Source organism: Cryptosporidium ubiquitum (genome assembly GCF_001865345.1).
Source record: "Cryptosporidium ubiquitum isolate 39726 chromosome Unknown contig_2, whole genome shotgun sequence".
In the NCBI taxonomy this organism is placed as follows: domain Eukaryota; phylum Apicomplexa; class Conoidasida; order Eucoccidiorida; family Cryptosporidiidae; genus Cryptosporidium; species Cryptosporidium ubiquitum.
In genome coordinates this window covers 275,326-291,531 of record NW_021639842.1, presented here as the reverse complement: position 1 = coordinate 291,531, position 16,206 = coordinate 275,326, and the positions used below count along the sequence as shown (strand labels likewise).

General features: G+C 36.3%; 6 protein-coding genes across 6 annotated transcripts; 4 read left to right on the top strand and 2 right to left on the bottom strand.

Moving 5' to 3' along the window:
• Positions 1 to 360: 360 nt before the first annotated feature.
• Positions 361 to 3,683, top strand: cubi_01008 (uncharacterized protein; the record flags this gene model as incomplete). Its single annotated transcript, XM_029018020.1, has 2 exons — positions 361 to 2,907; positions 2,961 to 3,683. 2 exons carry the CDS (start codon positions 361 to 363, stop codon positions 3,681 to 3,683), a joined length of 3,270 nt encoding a protein of 1,089 aa, XP_028872971.1.
• A 268-nt stretch (positions 3,684 to 3,951) lies between these two features.
• Positions 3,952 to 6,339, top strand: cubi_01007 (uncharacterized protein; the record flags this gene model as incomplete). Its single annotated transcript, XM_029018019.1, has 1 exon — positions 3,952 to 6,339. The coding sequence occupies one exon, from the start codon at positions 3,952 to 3,954 to the stop codon at positions 6,337 to 6,339; it is 2,388 nt and encodes a 795-aa protein (XP_028872970.1).
• A 496-nt stretch (positions 6,340 to 6,835) lies between these two features.
• On the top strand, positions 6,836 to 9,940 carry cubi_01006 (uncharacterized protein; the record flags this gene model as incomplete). Its single annotated transcript, XM_029018018.1, has 1 exon — positions 6,836 to 9,940. The coding sequence occupies one exon, from the start codon at positions 6,836 to 6,838 to the stop codon at positions 9,938 to 9,940; it is 3,105 nt and encodes a 1,034-aa protein (XP_028872969.1).
• A 450-nt stretch (positions 9,941 to 10,390) lies between these two features.
• cubi_01005 (uncharacterized protein) lies at positions 10,391 to 13,222 on the bottom strand (the record flags this gene model as incomplete). Its single annotated transcript, XM_029018017.1, has 1 exon — positions 10,391 to 13,222. One exon carries the CDS (start codon positions 13,220 to 13,222, stop codon positions 10,391 to 10,393), a length of 2,832 nt encoding a protein of 943 aa, XP_028872968.1.
• Positions 13,223 to 14,709: 1,487 nt separating this feature from the next.
• cubi_01004 (uncharacterized protein) lies at positions 14,710 to 15,066 on the bottom strand (the record flags this gene model as incomplete). The annotated part of the gene is made up of 1 exon (XM_029018016.1): positions 14,710 to 15,066. One exon carries the CDS (start codon positions 15,064 to 15,066, stop codon positions 14,710 to 14,712), a length of 357 nt encoding a protein of 118 aa, XP_028872967.1.
• Positions 15,067 to 15,335: 269 nt separating this feature from the next.
• cubi_01003 (uncharacterized protein) lies at positions 15,336 to 16,190 on the top strand (the record flags this gene model as incomplete). The annotated part of the gene is made up of 1 exon (XM_029018015.1): positions 15,336 to 16,190. One exon carries the CDS (start codon positions 15,336 to 15,338, stop codon positions 16,188 to 16,190), a length of 855 nt encoding a protein of 284 aa, XP_028872966.1.
• Between the last annotated feature and the right edge of the window lie 16 nt (positions 16,191 to 16,206).

Genomic DNA, 16,206 nt, shown 5'->3' with positions numbered 1-16,206 from the left:
CATCTATTTCTCAATTAATTCATGAAAGCTTTTTATAATTGTGGATTGACGTATGGGTTTCCAAAATTTAGATAACCCATATTTTTAAGTACTAACAAACTTTGAAGAAATATTGGAAATTTTTGATTTGTATTAATGGGTATATAGCTGAGATTGTGAGAGTAAAGAGTGCACACATACACTTTTCAATTCCCCCATGTAAATTATTCAATAATAGTATAATATTACAAGAGAGTTTAAGAGCCGACTTTCAATACAATTTAATTTTTAACCATTTAAGGAAGAATTGGAGTTAAAACACCGTCAAAGTTGAAAAAAATTAAAAGTTATGTGATTAACAGAAAAGTGTATTAGGTTGAAATGAGTTTATTTTTTAGAAAGAAATCTCTATTATTATCATTATTAGCGGTTTTGTTATTATTATTTCTATTTGGATGGACTGAGATTGAAGCGAAAGATGTGGCGATATCTTTAAGAAGAGAAGCAAATTATGAAGGAGACATAGAAGACAATATCTTACAAAAGAAATCAGAAAGTATTGATAACTACCATAATGAGACTGATAGAATAAAGAGCAGGTACTCTTCCACAGCAGTATATTTTATCTTATCCGGGATACTAGTTATAATCACGATTCTTTCCACATATTTAATAAGAGAATGCATAGTAGATAGAATAAGAAGAAAAAATGACTCATTTTTGCAGACTGTTATGGACACAGTTTTCAGACAAGCAGCGTGTATATTTGTATCTCTTGCAATCTCCTACTGTATGCTGACATCCAGATTGATTGATCACTTAAGAAATTTTTGTGAAAGTTTAATGGCAGAATATTCTAGACAGAGTATAATAAATAATCTCGCAACACGGTTGGACGGAGCAATAGTAAGTAATTCAAAAGTTTGGACAACAGAGAACCTAGGAAGAGAATTTAATAATATTCTTGCGATTGTGATTTTATCTTTCGCGTGGTATTGTCTTTTTGTCTTATATTTCACAGGATGTGTGAAGTTTTTAGAAAAATGGATAAGATATGCTGACGAAACAGACATTGGCGTGCTTATTAAGAATATTTTTAACCTCCAGAATTTGTTTAGTTTAAAACTAAACAAAAATTCAGAACCTAATTTTGCAAGGGAAGAAATACAAAATAATAGGTTAAATCATTCTGAAAGCAAGGACAAATTGTTTGGGGAAAGTGGAACAGTACTACAAAATAGTGTGCCGATCACAGTATTGAATGAAAATGAGAGTATTTCAAGTTATAAAAGATCGTCGGTCGGACGTATTGATAACCAAAAAAACAAAACTTGTGAAGGAAATGAGAAGAGTAGTAACGAGGGGAAAAGGTTAAGTGTTACTTGTGAATCTGATAATATAGCAGAGGAGAACCTTTGTGACTCTATGGATAGCTCAAATTCGGGAGGATGCTCTGGTGAAGGAAGTGAAAACGAAGAAATAAGGAGCGATACAGATGTTGAAGACGAGCTTGCCTTGTCACAATTAAATGAAAGCATAGAACTAGATATTGGCAAGTCTTTATCATTAAAAGGGAAGCAACAGAGAGAAAGTAGCATTATAAAACGTAAAAGGAATGATACAGGAACAGAAAAATTTACATGGAAAGAAAACTTGAAACTAAAGTTAGAGAGCCTATGGACAAAGCTTTGGCTCTGGCCCAACCAGTTATTTTTGACATATACAAAAGCTCATTTTATATCTTTAAGATATGACTTTATGGACGAAGTTGCAGCTTATGACAATTATGGATCATCGTTCAGTACTAATATTAGCGGTGATTCTGGTTTTTCTGATGATGGACTTAGTACATCTTGGCTAATTTCATTAACTGATCCAACAACACCCCTGGTTGCAGGTGTATATTTCACCGAGTATCTTCGAGCAAAGCTATTAATTATGGCAGTAACCTTAATAAGAATACCAATAACTACATTAACTTTTATTTTGGGGTTAAATGTTTTAGGATGGTTTCTGATTTATGATTACTATCAAAATCTAATCTTGTTTAATAATGTAAAGCACTATATTTCAGAACCAATGATTTGTACTTATATTTCACTTCTATTACTTTGTTTCACTCTAACTATTTGGCTGAGAGCTTGGTTAATTAAAAGGCAACTCCAACCGAAGAATATTCTTGAGTATCTTAAGATGAAATATAGCTTAGATATTGGAATGCCTTTACAAGAAATTGAATATGATAAAATTATGCCAAGGTACAAGATATCAAATAATAGAGTTAATTCGAATGGTGAATACTCACAGATTTCTTCTCAAAGTAGTCCATCTATAAATCAAGAAGAGCAAGAGTTCATGCAAAATAGATCATGCTTTGGGAGATTGTCTAAATACTTAAAGATTAAGCTATGTGGAACCAATTTCCCTTCTTTGCATGATGATTTGTTTTTTTTCAAACGGAATGGACCTGCAATATTAATAAGGTGGTTCCAGGCATCATACTTCCTTCAGCTTATTTTAATTTCTATTGTAATTCATCTATCGTATTTGCAAAAAAGATTATGGTACGAAGAATTCCCTCTTGCAACTTTTACTATTTGGGTAATTTTTGGATTCCAGCATTTTTGCTTACCTTTTATTATTTATCCAATACTGCTCTGTACTTCAGTAGGTCAAATGGCCGATAAAATCGTACTTGAAGAGGTCCTAAACATTCAAAAAGCTCAAAACATCCAAAGACTTTCACAAATTTCAGAAGCACTTAGATTTTATAGCTTCCTTCATTTATTTAATTCAGGTAGTCAAGAAAATAAAGAGTTGCAAAGAAGGAAATTCAGTATTGTGGCGAAAACAGCTCCTTGGGAGCTCCAAATAAGGTGCAGAAATACAATGAACTTTTTGATAAACAATGCACCTATTAGAACACGGGTAAGTTAATTATTCTTTATCTTGATTTAATTAATTCTAATATTAATTTTTAGAATATTGTGGGTAAATGGGGAATTGATGAATACACTATTAAGTACTTTTTAGTTTCAGAAGGACTATATTATTCTTCTGAGCACGCAAAGGATATATTAGCTACTTTCGACTATGACAAAGATAATAAGTTGAATGAGTCAGAATTTGCAATTTGTTACCATGCTATCCAACAACATTTTATGGGAGAATTGGACGTCAATTTACTTTTAAATTATTTGGAGGTGAATTTCGGGGTGAATACTGCTTCCTCAACTGGAATTGATCTTAATACTTTCACAGCATTAGTTAAGAAGCTTGATTTAGGATGGTCAAGTGGGCAAATAAGACATGCAATGATCTTTCTTTCTGGAGAAAGAAATTTATCCTCCATATATGTTTCATCTCTAAATAACTCAAAAAAGTCAGAATATAAACAAAGGAATAAATACCTGCTTTCAGTCAAAGTTAATGATTTTGTCAATAAATTAGTCACAATTGAGGGCGGTATCCCCAATAATATCGCTGCATCACGGTTTAAAAACAGTGTTTCAAGTACTAGCTACGATCGAAGCTCTATAATTTCGAATGCAAACAAGCATTCTAGAAGTGACCAGAACAGCTCTGTGATCTCTAACTCTATTTATGTTCAGGATGATCATACTAGAAACGTTGATGATATCCCTATTGAAGAATATGTTTATAGCAATAGTGAGTTGGAGGAGGAAATTATTGAACGAATATAGGTAGAAAATTACCTTAGCTTTAGGTTCTTAATATTTATATCTATTTTGACTAATTTATTATTTTACAAATACACACATTTGGCGGGAAATAACTACTAATCATCAAAGGCATGGCAGAAATAAGAGAGAATTACGGTACTAGGTAGAATGCAAAGCAAAAGATTTGAGAAATATATAATAGTTCAATTTTGTTTAGTTAATCTCAATTCATATATTTTCACACAATTTCCGTTGATTAATGATTTTCGATTAAAGATCTGCAAATAAAATGCAGAGAAATAAAGTGGTTAATAAATATGGCATCACTGAAGTTTATCATGGGTTGGGGATACCCATTTCTATGGTTTATTCCAGGAATTTTTTGGGGGGAGCTGGACTCTGTGTTGGTGACTCTGATGGTTATATTTCTCTTTATTCAACTGAAAATAAAATTGCAAAATTGATTGATTCAGGTAGTAAAATAAAGAACGAAAAAATCTTTTCAAGAAAATTGCATAATGGCTCTGTTACAGATACAAAATTTCAGAACATAGGATTTTACTCAAATAAGGTTGAAAGATATGTTTATTCCTCATCTACTGACAGCTTCCTAGCAAAGTTTGACTTAGAGCACGAAAAAGAGAGTTGTAAGCTCAGAGCCCACAGAGAATGGGTAAAGAGATTTGCTCTTTCAGCAGAATCCTCTTCATTGATAGCTACAGTAGGTAACGATGGAAGTCTCCGAATATACGACGATAGATCATTTCACTTAAAATGTTTATATTTGGGACAGGGAAGCAGTAACAAAAATAAGGCGGAAATTGCAGGCAGACCGAGAGTTAGTAGAATCTCAACAACATTAAATACTCACATTTTTGAAAGAAGTGACGATTTCAATGAAAACTATTATGATTCTATCGAAAAAATCCGTTTGGCTCCAATGTTTGAGTTAAATAGAATACATGAACAAAACGGAAGAAAAAGCATAGGAAGAGAGAAGATGATTAGTGACAAAAGCATTTCGGTGAGTGGCGTAACTTTTCTTAGTGAAGGTAATTATTTAGCAACCAGTGGATGTACAGATGGACATATTAAAGTTTGGGATATTCGGAAAGCATCATGTGGGAGTACAGAAAAAGCTTGCATGCTCAAGCTTGCTCCTCAGAAGGATGAAGATACTAAAAGAGGCATTATATGGATGGAAGCTGATGAATTATACAACAAACTTGCTCTTCAAACAAGGAAGGGGATGATTTATATATACAGCGTGTCCGGGATTCTTTCATGTAGCGAAGACTTGAATGCAATAACGATAGATTCAAATAAGTTATTCTATGAAAAGGAGAATGTGGAATTGTTGGATGCAAGCCAGAGACCTTCAATTTCAAGTGATGGAGAATGGCTAATTACTGCATCAAATTCGGGATCGAAGTTTTGTATATTCAAAACTTCAACAGATTTAGAAAATTCAATTCTTTATTATGGACAAAGTGAACAGGAAGAAAGTTTGATACCTATTTTTCAATGTTTTGCATGGAAAAGAAGCAAAATTAACGTGGAGAATAATAGCGGTTTCCCGCCCAAAGAAGGAAATATGAATTTCTGGGAGGCCAATTGTGTGGGGAGGGAATACCGTTTAAATTTTTCAGTGGGGACAAAATTGAAAAAGCTGAGTTTTTATAACAATAAGGAATTTCAGTTAGACATTAGAAGACCGGTTATGCCAAACTTTTCTGGAGCTTCTGCAGGAGGGGATGCAACCAATAGCAGAACTACCGTTGGACAAAGTGATGAAAGTGTTATTAAGTCTAGATGGGTATCGGGTGAAACATTATCATATAGTAATTCTTTTGATGGAGACATGGATGCTGTAAACCAGCTATCTTTGTCTTCCTCATTATCTGTACCTTTTCCAAAACCGAGTAAAGCGAATAAAACGAACGATGAAGATTTTACTTTGAAAGATATGAATGAGAGGAATGGAGAAAACAATGAGGAATTTCAAGAATCAAGAGCAGGAAAAGGAGAAAGAAAAACTGGTTTCCTTACTGTTGGTGGAATTGGGTTTTCAGAAAAGGATTCTCAGGCTTTAAACGATGGCGGAGCTTTCTTAAGACCTGCTCCGACTCCGGATAGTGTAGAAAAGACTCCTTTTAGAAGAAGTATTCCCTTCATGGGTTCGTCTCAGGACAGTGTAGGTTACCCTGCTCCACAGAGAGGTCAGAGTACTTACATCACACAATCTCAGGAGAGCTTACTAACTCCAATATCGCCGCAGAAAAGTTCAATGGATACCAAGGAAACTTTGGAGATGGAAAATGATGACTCTGGTAATACTTCATCAAGCTACTCATGCGACTTTAATCCACGCAGAATAATCCACATTCCTCTTTCTCAGTCAAATGAAGAGGTTCTGGCAAGCCCAAGCATTGATAGAGCAGGATCTTTCGAAGTTGATTGCACAATATACTCCGAGTCTATTCAACAAGTTCAAGTATCGACTCCAGGATCTTTAGATAGAAATTTCAACACAATATTACGCGATGATGATAAATTTGAAGAAGGCAATAAAGGGTTCAAGCAGAGAAGATTAGATAGTTGGGTAAGAGTCAAGAAGAACAAAGAGGGAGGGAGCACCGCAAATTGCAGTACTGCAGAACTTTCACCAATAAACTAAGTATGTTTTTCTGTAATTTGATCTCACAGCCAATCAGTTGGCATATGATATTTTAGTATAATGCCAAGGCTAATTGTTTTTCCGTTTTTAACACATAGATCATCACTGGAATTGGCTTGTTTGTACTGAGATTAAAGAGCTGGTTTTTGATATCCCGATTTTCTCTCACCCTTTTTCAATAATGCATGAATTTCCAAATTAAGAGAAAACAAATTTTCGGAATTTTGCTTTAATTTACTCTATAAATTGGGTTAAAACGGCGATCTAAATTCGATTACATTCTAAAGTGCTTTAATATAGTTTTTTTGTTTATAAGTTTCTTTGCTAGCCTTTTGTTCTACATTGTAATACTTTGTGTTTCCCGCCAAAAATTATACCATATACTGTAATGGGCGTAATAACAACTGAAAGTGGGCACGCTTGAATAATAGTATTGAATGAGTGATGTATTCCTTTCTAATTTAGATGTATTTTTAGTAGAGAGGAATTCTTTCATATGACTCCTACAAATCTCAAAGTTTCGAATGATACTGAATTGCATAAAACATCTTTTGATCAAGAACATAAAAGTGAGAAGAATCATGAAATACCAAAGCAGGAGACATCCCAGGAAGATGACACAAGCGTCGCAGAAGAAGATGATGAAGATTTTAGTGAGTATGAGTCTCTGATAGATTCTTTTAGATTTGAGAGGGGCCTGAGTTTATTTTTGGAGATTCCAAAAGAAACAATCAAGTATATTTATAACGATAGACTAGATAAGCATATACAATTACCAAGTATCATATCTTTTAGGGATCTTTGTATGGAAGCTTTTGGAGAGGAGAATGTATTGGAGAAAAGGCAGTCTGGATCTGGTAGAAGAAAGTGGGACAATATTATAAAGGAGAAATCATTAACTCAAGAGCCACAAGAAAGGGATGATTTTAAGGAAGAGGAAAATAGAGATAATGAAGAAAAGGAAAATGAGGAAAGTGAAAGGACGTATGAAGATATTACTTCTTTTTTAGATACGATTAAGTCAAATAGTAAACAAGATTCACAAAATGTGAGTGAAAATGTTTTGAGAAAGAGAGTACATGAAATGTCTACAAGACTTTCAAAACAAGGATTGCTATGCGATCCAAGGGACTATTATTTCAATCCAATGACTATGACAGGATCTAGTGGAGCTAATAGAAGCAGGGAGGATTATTATGATGTATTTGATGATTTTATTGATGATTCAGAGCTGGTAGATGACTTAGGTTTGTCATTGGACGAGCTTTATAATAGAAATACAGAAAGGGGAAACCAAGTTGCTGATCAGGGTGACGAAAATGTGACGACAACTTCAGTTCAAACTTCAGAGTTAATCTATGCCGATTACTCAAATCCAACTGTTTTTTCCTGTGATAATGACCCACAAAACGACTATATTGATCTTTATTATGAATCAGAATCAGGCAGCGAAGATAGTGAAATCAACGATGAAACTAGATACTCAGATGGTGGCCAAGATGAATTGGATGTAAGGATAGGTGGGAATGATGGTTCACCTAGAAAGAAAAGTCAATCTTTGCGTGATATACTCAATAATCCACTAATTAAGCTTCTTATTCAAGTACGTACAGACTGCTGGGTTTACTATTCTCCTAAAAATATACAATCTAACAAGGATCAAAATTTAGAGCAGAACAGCCAATGTTCACTAAATGGTCAAGCTTCATCTACTCCAATGATTGATTTTCCCATAGGTATTCCTTCTTCCCAGGCAACAGTAGATCTAACCACTCCAACCGCAAAGACCAACAAGGAAGTAATTTCTGGTACTTATTCTTTTCCACAAAGGACTCCTAGAGTGGTTTCAGATTGGTTCAGGACTCTAAACCAAAAGATCAAGGAAGTAATCGAGGCCTATAACCGCTGTAAAAGCTATTATAATGAAAAGGGGAATATAAAGTGTGAAAAGGGTCATCAAGATCCTGATTTGATGGATTCTCTTGGAATACTCATAAGTAATATTGAAAAAGATCCAATTTTACTGAGGATTCCATCACTATTCTCAGATATCTACTCAAATCCCGCTGATGTGGCTCCTTTTGATTCGAAGCTTATTAGGATAATATGGGAAGGGCTTAACATATGCGTCCCAATCAACAATAAAAAAAAACAATTTAATCTTTCTCATAGTTCTTCTGATTCTTCTACAATAATCCAATTACTTACTAGATTTGAGTGTTTTCGTACTAAGTGGGCTAGACTAATTCTTAATCACAACCAAGAAGCTTTGTATCAATTTGATCTGAATGCATTTGAGTCAATCACAAATTACCCACCAATAAAGAACAAATCTCCAGAATACGTTCAAAAAATTTTGAACTCAATTCATGAATACAATTTACAAATTAGTAGCTCTAGTAATAAAGAAAAAGAAGAGAAATCCGACTCAAAGACTGATGAATTAGCAGATAATAGTAATACGCCTATTTTAATCACTAGTAATTCTTATTTTGATGAGATTAATATGGAAGACATCAAGTTGGAGAATTTAGAAACTTCTCAAACACAAAACGATGGTTCAAGCGAACATTTTGAGCCTTCAGACTCATTGACAAACATAGATTTGATCGACAATGTAGAAAATTCTGAAAAGCAAGATTCACTTAGAGGTGAGGTTTTGGATAAGTTTAAATCAGCAAAAAGCAGTGACTCAAGTTCACAGGGAATTAAGGCAGTCAGCTGTGATCTTGTGTTTGATTTTGGAATTTCTCTTCTTGAGTACATTCACGGAATTAATCGGCTCAGAATAGTCTACAAAGATATGATATCTTCTAATGTTATGACGAAATCCGTCCAGAAGGAACAAGATAACATTCCAGTGAATGGCTCTAGAGGACTTGAGCTAATGATTAAGGGACATATTCTTAAGAGATTTTCAAATGTAAGCTTTGAGGGACAGAAGATAAAAGATATTCCCCACAGATTCTTTCTTAATCAAATCAAGCTTCTTCAAATTAAGTACTCTTACAAGAGTCTTACCAGTATTTCCGTTCGCAAACCAAAAGTAGATCCTGAGTCTAAGGTTACAAAAAAGAGGCAAAAAAAAGATACTAATAAGGCTAGTGGAGAGCAATACCCAAACAATAATACTAATGGAAACAACATAGAAAGTGCCATAAAGCCCAAAAAGCCCAAAAAATCTAACAATAATTCTTCCAGTGAAAAGCAAATGGACTATCTTAACACAAACTCCAATTCTTTGTCGCACGAGGAGTCATCGATGTTATCTAATGATGAGTTTTTTGCCTCCAGTTTACCTGTTACAATAGAAAAGCCAAAGCAAAAGCCGAGAAAGAGCAAGAGAGCGGCAATTTCTGAGGATGACTCTTCTGTAGCTCCTCCGGAGGAATTGAAAGAATATTCCCAAGCTTGCCTTCTTGAAACTCCGAAACTAGATTCTCATGATCCCAAAATTTCGGCGGGCACTTTGGGTGTTCCTGGCATTCCAAGTTATAACACAACCCTACATGAAGGGAAAATTGTAGTGAGGGAGTCGTGTGATCCTGAAAAGATGGTTTCTCATACGGTAGAGGAAGATTTGCCAATGCAAAGTCTTTAAGGAATCACAAGCTTCTAGCGCCCAAACTATTAGTCTAGATCTTATAGAAAAATCGTGTCAATATGGCGCATAGAGTCTCTGTTTGCACCAAAGCAGTGAGGCAAGTAGAAAAGGCAGAAATAGTAAAATGAGAATTTAATCCGCTAGTCGAGCTAAAAATCTCAGTATAATAAAACTTGTATCCATGCTAAAATATCAAAGTATGTCGGTTATTTCACTTTCATTTCCGCAGAAGGGAGGGATTGGTGGAGAAAACCAATTAATAATAAATTTTAATGTCAATATACGAATGTTTACGCGGGAATCCTAACTTCCAAAAAACTTTTGTGCATGCGTCTGATAGGTATTGTTTCACAAAAAAAGAGGCTGACAAAAACTGTTTAAAATCTTTCTGCTTTTTCAAACTTTTCCGAACAGAATTACAATAAAAAGCGTGCCCAGGGAACTTGTTTACTGACAAGCAGCAACAACCATTTGGTGAGCATCAAGAAGAGCAGTTTTGATCCCCTTTATTGACCTCTCCTTTGGAGAAAAGTACTTGTAGATAGTCTTACCACTCTCACAGGATTTTAGAGCGACCACAAATCTCCTTGTCTTGGGATGCCAAGATATATAGAGACCTTTGTGAACATTGCCTTTCTTAACTCCAAGTGAGTCTCGGAGCTGTTGGAGTAACTGTCTCGCATGGTATGTCAGTTCTTCCTTGCTGAGCCCCGTGTCTTCCGGCTCCTCAATAATTCCTTGTCCAAGAAGTAGGGAAGTCCTAGCCTTAAAGGCTTTTCTCAAGGCCTCCTTTAAACCCATGACGGTCCAGGATCTTGGCCCGAAGTACTTGTAATGTAGTTTTCCATTTGAGTATGCACCTAGAGTCCAACTCCGCGGATTCTGTTCATCCCTAGTTGTATAAGTTACACAAAATCTTTGAGTACAGGCGTGCCAGTTGATACCTAGTTGGGTGGGTGTAAGACCCTTGACGAACTTTAGCATTGCTCTGGCGGAAATGGTAAGCTGGGCCGCAGTAAGCACTGCTTCCCCTACAGCAGCTGGGGAACTGGGGACTGGGGTTGTTCCATCTGTAGTGTCGAAAAGAGTGTTTGCAGTCTTACAAATTTCCATTGCAGCTAGCTCCGCTTCCCGAAGTCCAACACTATCCCAATCTACGTCTAGATGATCAAGAGCAGCAGCAGCAGCAGTAACTGATGAGCTTGCATTCAAGGCTCTAGAACCCGAGCCATGAGAAATTCTCGCATTATTCGAGACCTTGGTTACAGATTTCGAAGCAGTAGTCTCAGTCTCTTGCGTCTGAGCATTAGAAGAAAGTTGCGCATTTGTTGCAGCGCTGGCCAGAGCAGCAAGTGCCGCTGGACTCGAAGTGGAAAGTGAAGAGAAGTCAAAGCTAGGCTGCTGCAAAGACGTCAAGAGTGGAATACAGTTTTGTTGCGTTCTCGTAACACTTTCTTCTTCGGAATTTGAATTTTGTGCATTAGATGGCTCTGCAGCTTGTGCTTGAACAAAGGTCTGTAAGTTCAAAGGACCAGCATTTAAAAGCGCCATAGTCTGGGAAAGGTCTCCAGAGCCTATTAAAGAGGCAGCAGATGCGAGGAGAGCAGGGTTGTGCCAGAATGGTGGGATACAGGGTGCTCCCGAAGAGTTGTGGGGAAGACCAGTACTCAGCCTTAGTAAAGGATCGTTCTGTTGTCCAATTGTAGAAGGATATGCACCGGTTTCACTAGGCGCAGTGCTTGCAGTAGTTGATGTCTGGGCCCCTTCAAAAGCAGATCCATCAGAAGGAGCCGCAGATTGCATGGGCATAAGAATGGGGTTCGACCCACTACCAATACTTCTGTTTACAGGTGTGGGGAAGACCAAAGGAAATGGTGTGTGGGCGTGCAACTGTGAATTCGCTGCAGCGAGAAGGGTGGCAAAATTCGCAATTCCTGATTGGGTACCGGTTGGACAAAACCCCTGGGTAGCAGTCGTGCCTGTGGATGGCCAGCCAAAAGGGGTAGAAGTGGAAGTATTCTGTGGAGACCCAACTCCGAAAGCCGCTGAAACCATTCTATTTAGGTTTTGAGAACTTTGGCTGGCTATGGCTTGAGTTTGGAAGAGTGGGTTTGCCATTAACTGGGATATAAATTGATTTTGAGCGAGATTCTGATTCTGAGAAACCATTCCCGAGATTGGACTAGTGGTACCATGACCTGTTGAACCTGAGGAAAGGTTTATTGGTGAAGTCAGAGGCGAGGCTACCGATGAAGGAACAGTAGAAGCAGAGGCTGCAGTACCTACAGACGTTTGCTGATGAAAATCTCCCATTGAGGCCGATCCAACTGCCCCTCCTATTAGCTGGCTTTTAGTAACCGATGGAGATTGAACCTTGATTGGTGTCGTATTTCCCGTTGCTCCCAGTGATGGGACTCCTAGCCCTGCGCCCATTAAAAGCCCAAAGTTTTGCAAAGATTGTTGGAGAACTCCATTGTCTAAGGAAGCTAATTGTTGCGGGTTCATCAAAGCAATGTTACCTGTTCCAGTTGTAGGTGAAACTGCAGCCAGTTGAACAAGCTCGTCAAAAAGTTGCTTTGAAGAAAGTAAGGCGGGTTGTTTGGCTCCCATACATACACCGGAACTCAACTCATCTTTACAACCTTGATTCTGGTTCAAAGGAGAAGCAGATGCTGTGGTAGATTTTGACGCTTCAGATGTGGGAATAACCTCTGTAGAGTTTGATTCTGTGCGATTGTTGATATCAACTCCGTTTCCTGATGCATCAATGCACTTGAACACGATACTGTTGTTAGGAACTGGAGATGATGTATTAGTATTAGTCATATCTGGGCCTTGGATAAATGAACTCTGCATTTGAGTCTCATTCTTGGATGCGATTTCAATGGAGAGATCTAAATTCTGTGCCTTCACTGTTGGCTCTAAGGTGTCAGAATCGAGTTTATCAGAGAAAGAAATCTCCGTTCTTGGCCTTTTTGCCGTCAAACTCAGTTCCATTGGTGTTGAAATATCACTACTAGTTGTGCATGTTGTGATATCGTCAATGGAGCTGGTTTTACTGACCCCTGTTGGCGTGATGACTACACTACCTGACCCATTTTCGGTCTGATTGGCAGAATTCCCTACAATTTCTGGGTCAAGTTCTAGTATGGAACTCTTTGCTTGATCTATTGATATTACTTGGGTTTGAGATATCTCATTTTTAGTTGGGTTCCCATGAGTAGTTATCGAGGCTTTGGTGCCAGGATCGGAAGCTCTAACTTCTTCCAAACAAGACATCGTCTTCTTGATGAATTAAGAAATTTATAATTTTAGTCCGCTTAGGCCAAAGTGAAAACTGCTCTCTGTTCTCAAGGTGTCTTCCAAATCAGTGAAAATCTTCCAACTCAAATTTGCAATACCCTCCTCAATAATTAATGATTGTATTTAAAGCAATAAATTAAATATCACAGTAAACCTCAATATAGAACTATTGTGATCTTTATTAAAAAAACAATGATAAATAAACCAGATGTCTAAATAACCACAAACTGGAGCGATAAAAATTCAAAATCTGTATTTAAGTTAGTTTCTATATAATAAGTAGAGTAACCTAGTTAGATGAGTTCTTAATAAAGTGTTTATAATATTCTAAAAGACTCACCTTTAAGAATTAATGCGTTAAAAAGGCATCAAAAACTAAGTTATTAACAAGTAGCTTTAAACAATAGCAGAGCTTCTTGATTCAATTCTTTCAAATGTTTTTGTTAAGATGCCAAGATTGTTGTTTTCAATTGGAAACAGGATTAATACATCGGATTATACAACTTTAACTATAAAATGATCTGTTACTCATTTAATACCAATTAATCAGTCATCCTGTCAAAAAGTCGATTGTCACATATTATCCCCTCGGATCCAGTTCTTATTGAACAGTTATTGGAGGGGTCAATTGTAACCTGAGGAAGAAACAGATACTATACTAGTCAAATATCCATAGACTGTTACGTATAAGAAATTAATAATTATTTATTTGATATACGCCTAATCACTCCAATAAATACCTTTGTGTCCATTTGCGTGGGGATACTGTATCCACTTTAAATCCCGGAACAATAATCTGTACTGTCTACATTTTATGGACCCTCAACTTGCTCTAAATAGACACTTCTGACTGGAAATTTGTCGAATGGAGTACCTAGGATCGTGAGACGTGACGTTTTACTGACTAAAATTAATTTAGGTCTGTGTTACTTATTAGCTAGGGAGGTTTTATTGTAATTCTATTTAGACACTCCTATGAAAAAACATTGAATATAAATCTCATATCAAGTAAGTAAATACCGCTAAATATTAATTTTTATTTTTCAGTAATAGTCCTAAAAAGCTAAGGAAAATTTCAATTTTTATTTAGCTCTTAATTTTATCTAAGTTCCTTTGTTTTTTTTACTGGAAGGTATCTATAACAAAATAATTTAAATAGCAGGGATCACGAATGTGGCGCCATATATGATCACACTTACCGCTTAGTTGGTAATTATATGAGTCAGGTGTAGAAAGAAATGAAAAGGCAATGTTTAATTTGATATAAGAAAAACATTGGAAATAAAAATAAAGTAGTTAGATGTGTAGATAAAGGAATATAATTTAGGTATAACACCTATTCTTAGTCGTGGTTTTTGAATGCATGGCTTGTGTGACAGCAAGGGGCTGCGAAAAGGGTGAATGAATTAGTAGGATTAGATGTTATTACCCACAAATAAAGGCGGAACCTGAAAGGTGGGGCCTTATTGATTAAAGGAGTCAAGGTAACTGCTCATAATAGATCTTAGAGATGAGCAGTGTTGTTTAAGCTCCTTTAGCGTCATTTTTTTAAGAGCTTTAGGTGAGTCGAGTTGTTGTAGACTAATGTTCATAAACTGGAGCTCGTCGGTCATCTCCTGGAGTTTTTTGTTCTTTTCTTTAATACTTTGACTAAGGTGTTGAGCTTTTTGATTAAGTTGTTCAACTGTGGAATTTAGGATTTCATTGATATATCTCGATTCTGATGGCTCATTAAGGTTTCCTTTGATAATTGTCGTAGCAAGCTGTCTGATGTTATCGTCATCAATCTCTGAAAGGTCTTCAATAGTAATTGGACTCATTGTTGATAACTAAGTAAGTTAGTTATTTACCAGAGCTTCCTTCTAATCATAAAAGAAATATATTAACTTGGCGTTCTTGGTAGTACACTCTAAACAGTTTGGCGCCAAAACATGCTAAACTGTGCCTATACCGTCATTTTTGAAATAGCCACTAAAAAGGGAGATTTTGGCGCCCTTTAGTGCTAATTATTTGATCACAAATACAAGCAAGAAAGAAGGATAGAGAATAAGAAAAAGGGAAAAAGAAGTTTTATAGAAAGAACAGGATAATGGAGGACGAGGAACTTGGTACGACAAATACATCTAATTTAACTTGCCCAATGAATTTGGAGGAGGTGAAAAAACATGATATTGATAATCCAGAGAAAGTATTAGTTAAAGGGCAGTCTGTCGGGGAAGAGAATACCACAATAACAATGGAGAAAGACAATGCGGAGAAACTTAAATCTCAGCAGGCTATTGGGGAAGAGCCAAATAGGGATGCAGGTGAGTCTCCAGAAGAAGCTGTATGTTTGGAGAATTCAAACATATCAAATTCAAATATTGGAAGTACACTAAAGAGTGAGAAACTGGGCGAAAATAAAGAGAGCACAAAAATGGAGGATACTCCTTGCTCTGGGAGTGAGAATAAAAACAAGCATCTCTCTAAGATAGACTTCTCTGTCTTTGAAGAAGGTTTATACAGACGTTACAAATCATTTTTCCACGATAAGCAAGCCAATGAAATCGATTTGTCCCAGGACAAGATTACAGTTTCCAAGAAAATTAATGAACATTTTAGTGGTTTTGAAATTAACCCTGTTGATGTTATTCGGACTTTTTTGGTTTTAAGAAAAAACTCAGAGCATTCGCATGGACATTTTGTGATGTCACCAGCACAATCTCCTGAACCAAATATACATCCATCCTCCGAGGGAAATACTAGAGGGAGAAGATGCGCTAATAAGGACATTGGAAGTGTAGGTAACGATGCAAATAACACAGAAGCTAATGCAAACGGTGCGAACTCCTATAAAGGTGAATACAAATCAGAAAATTCTTCTATTGCGGATAACCATGCAGAAATTGGAGTGTCCACAAGAAATAGTAGAAAAGGACGCGTTTCTAATCGTGGAAGAAGGTAGTACTGATATTATAGAT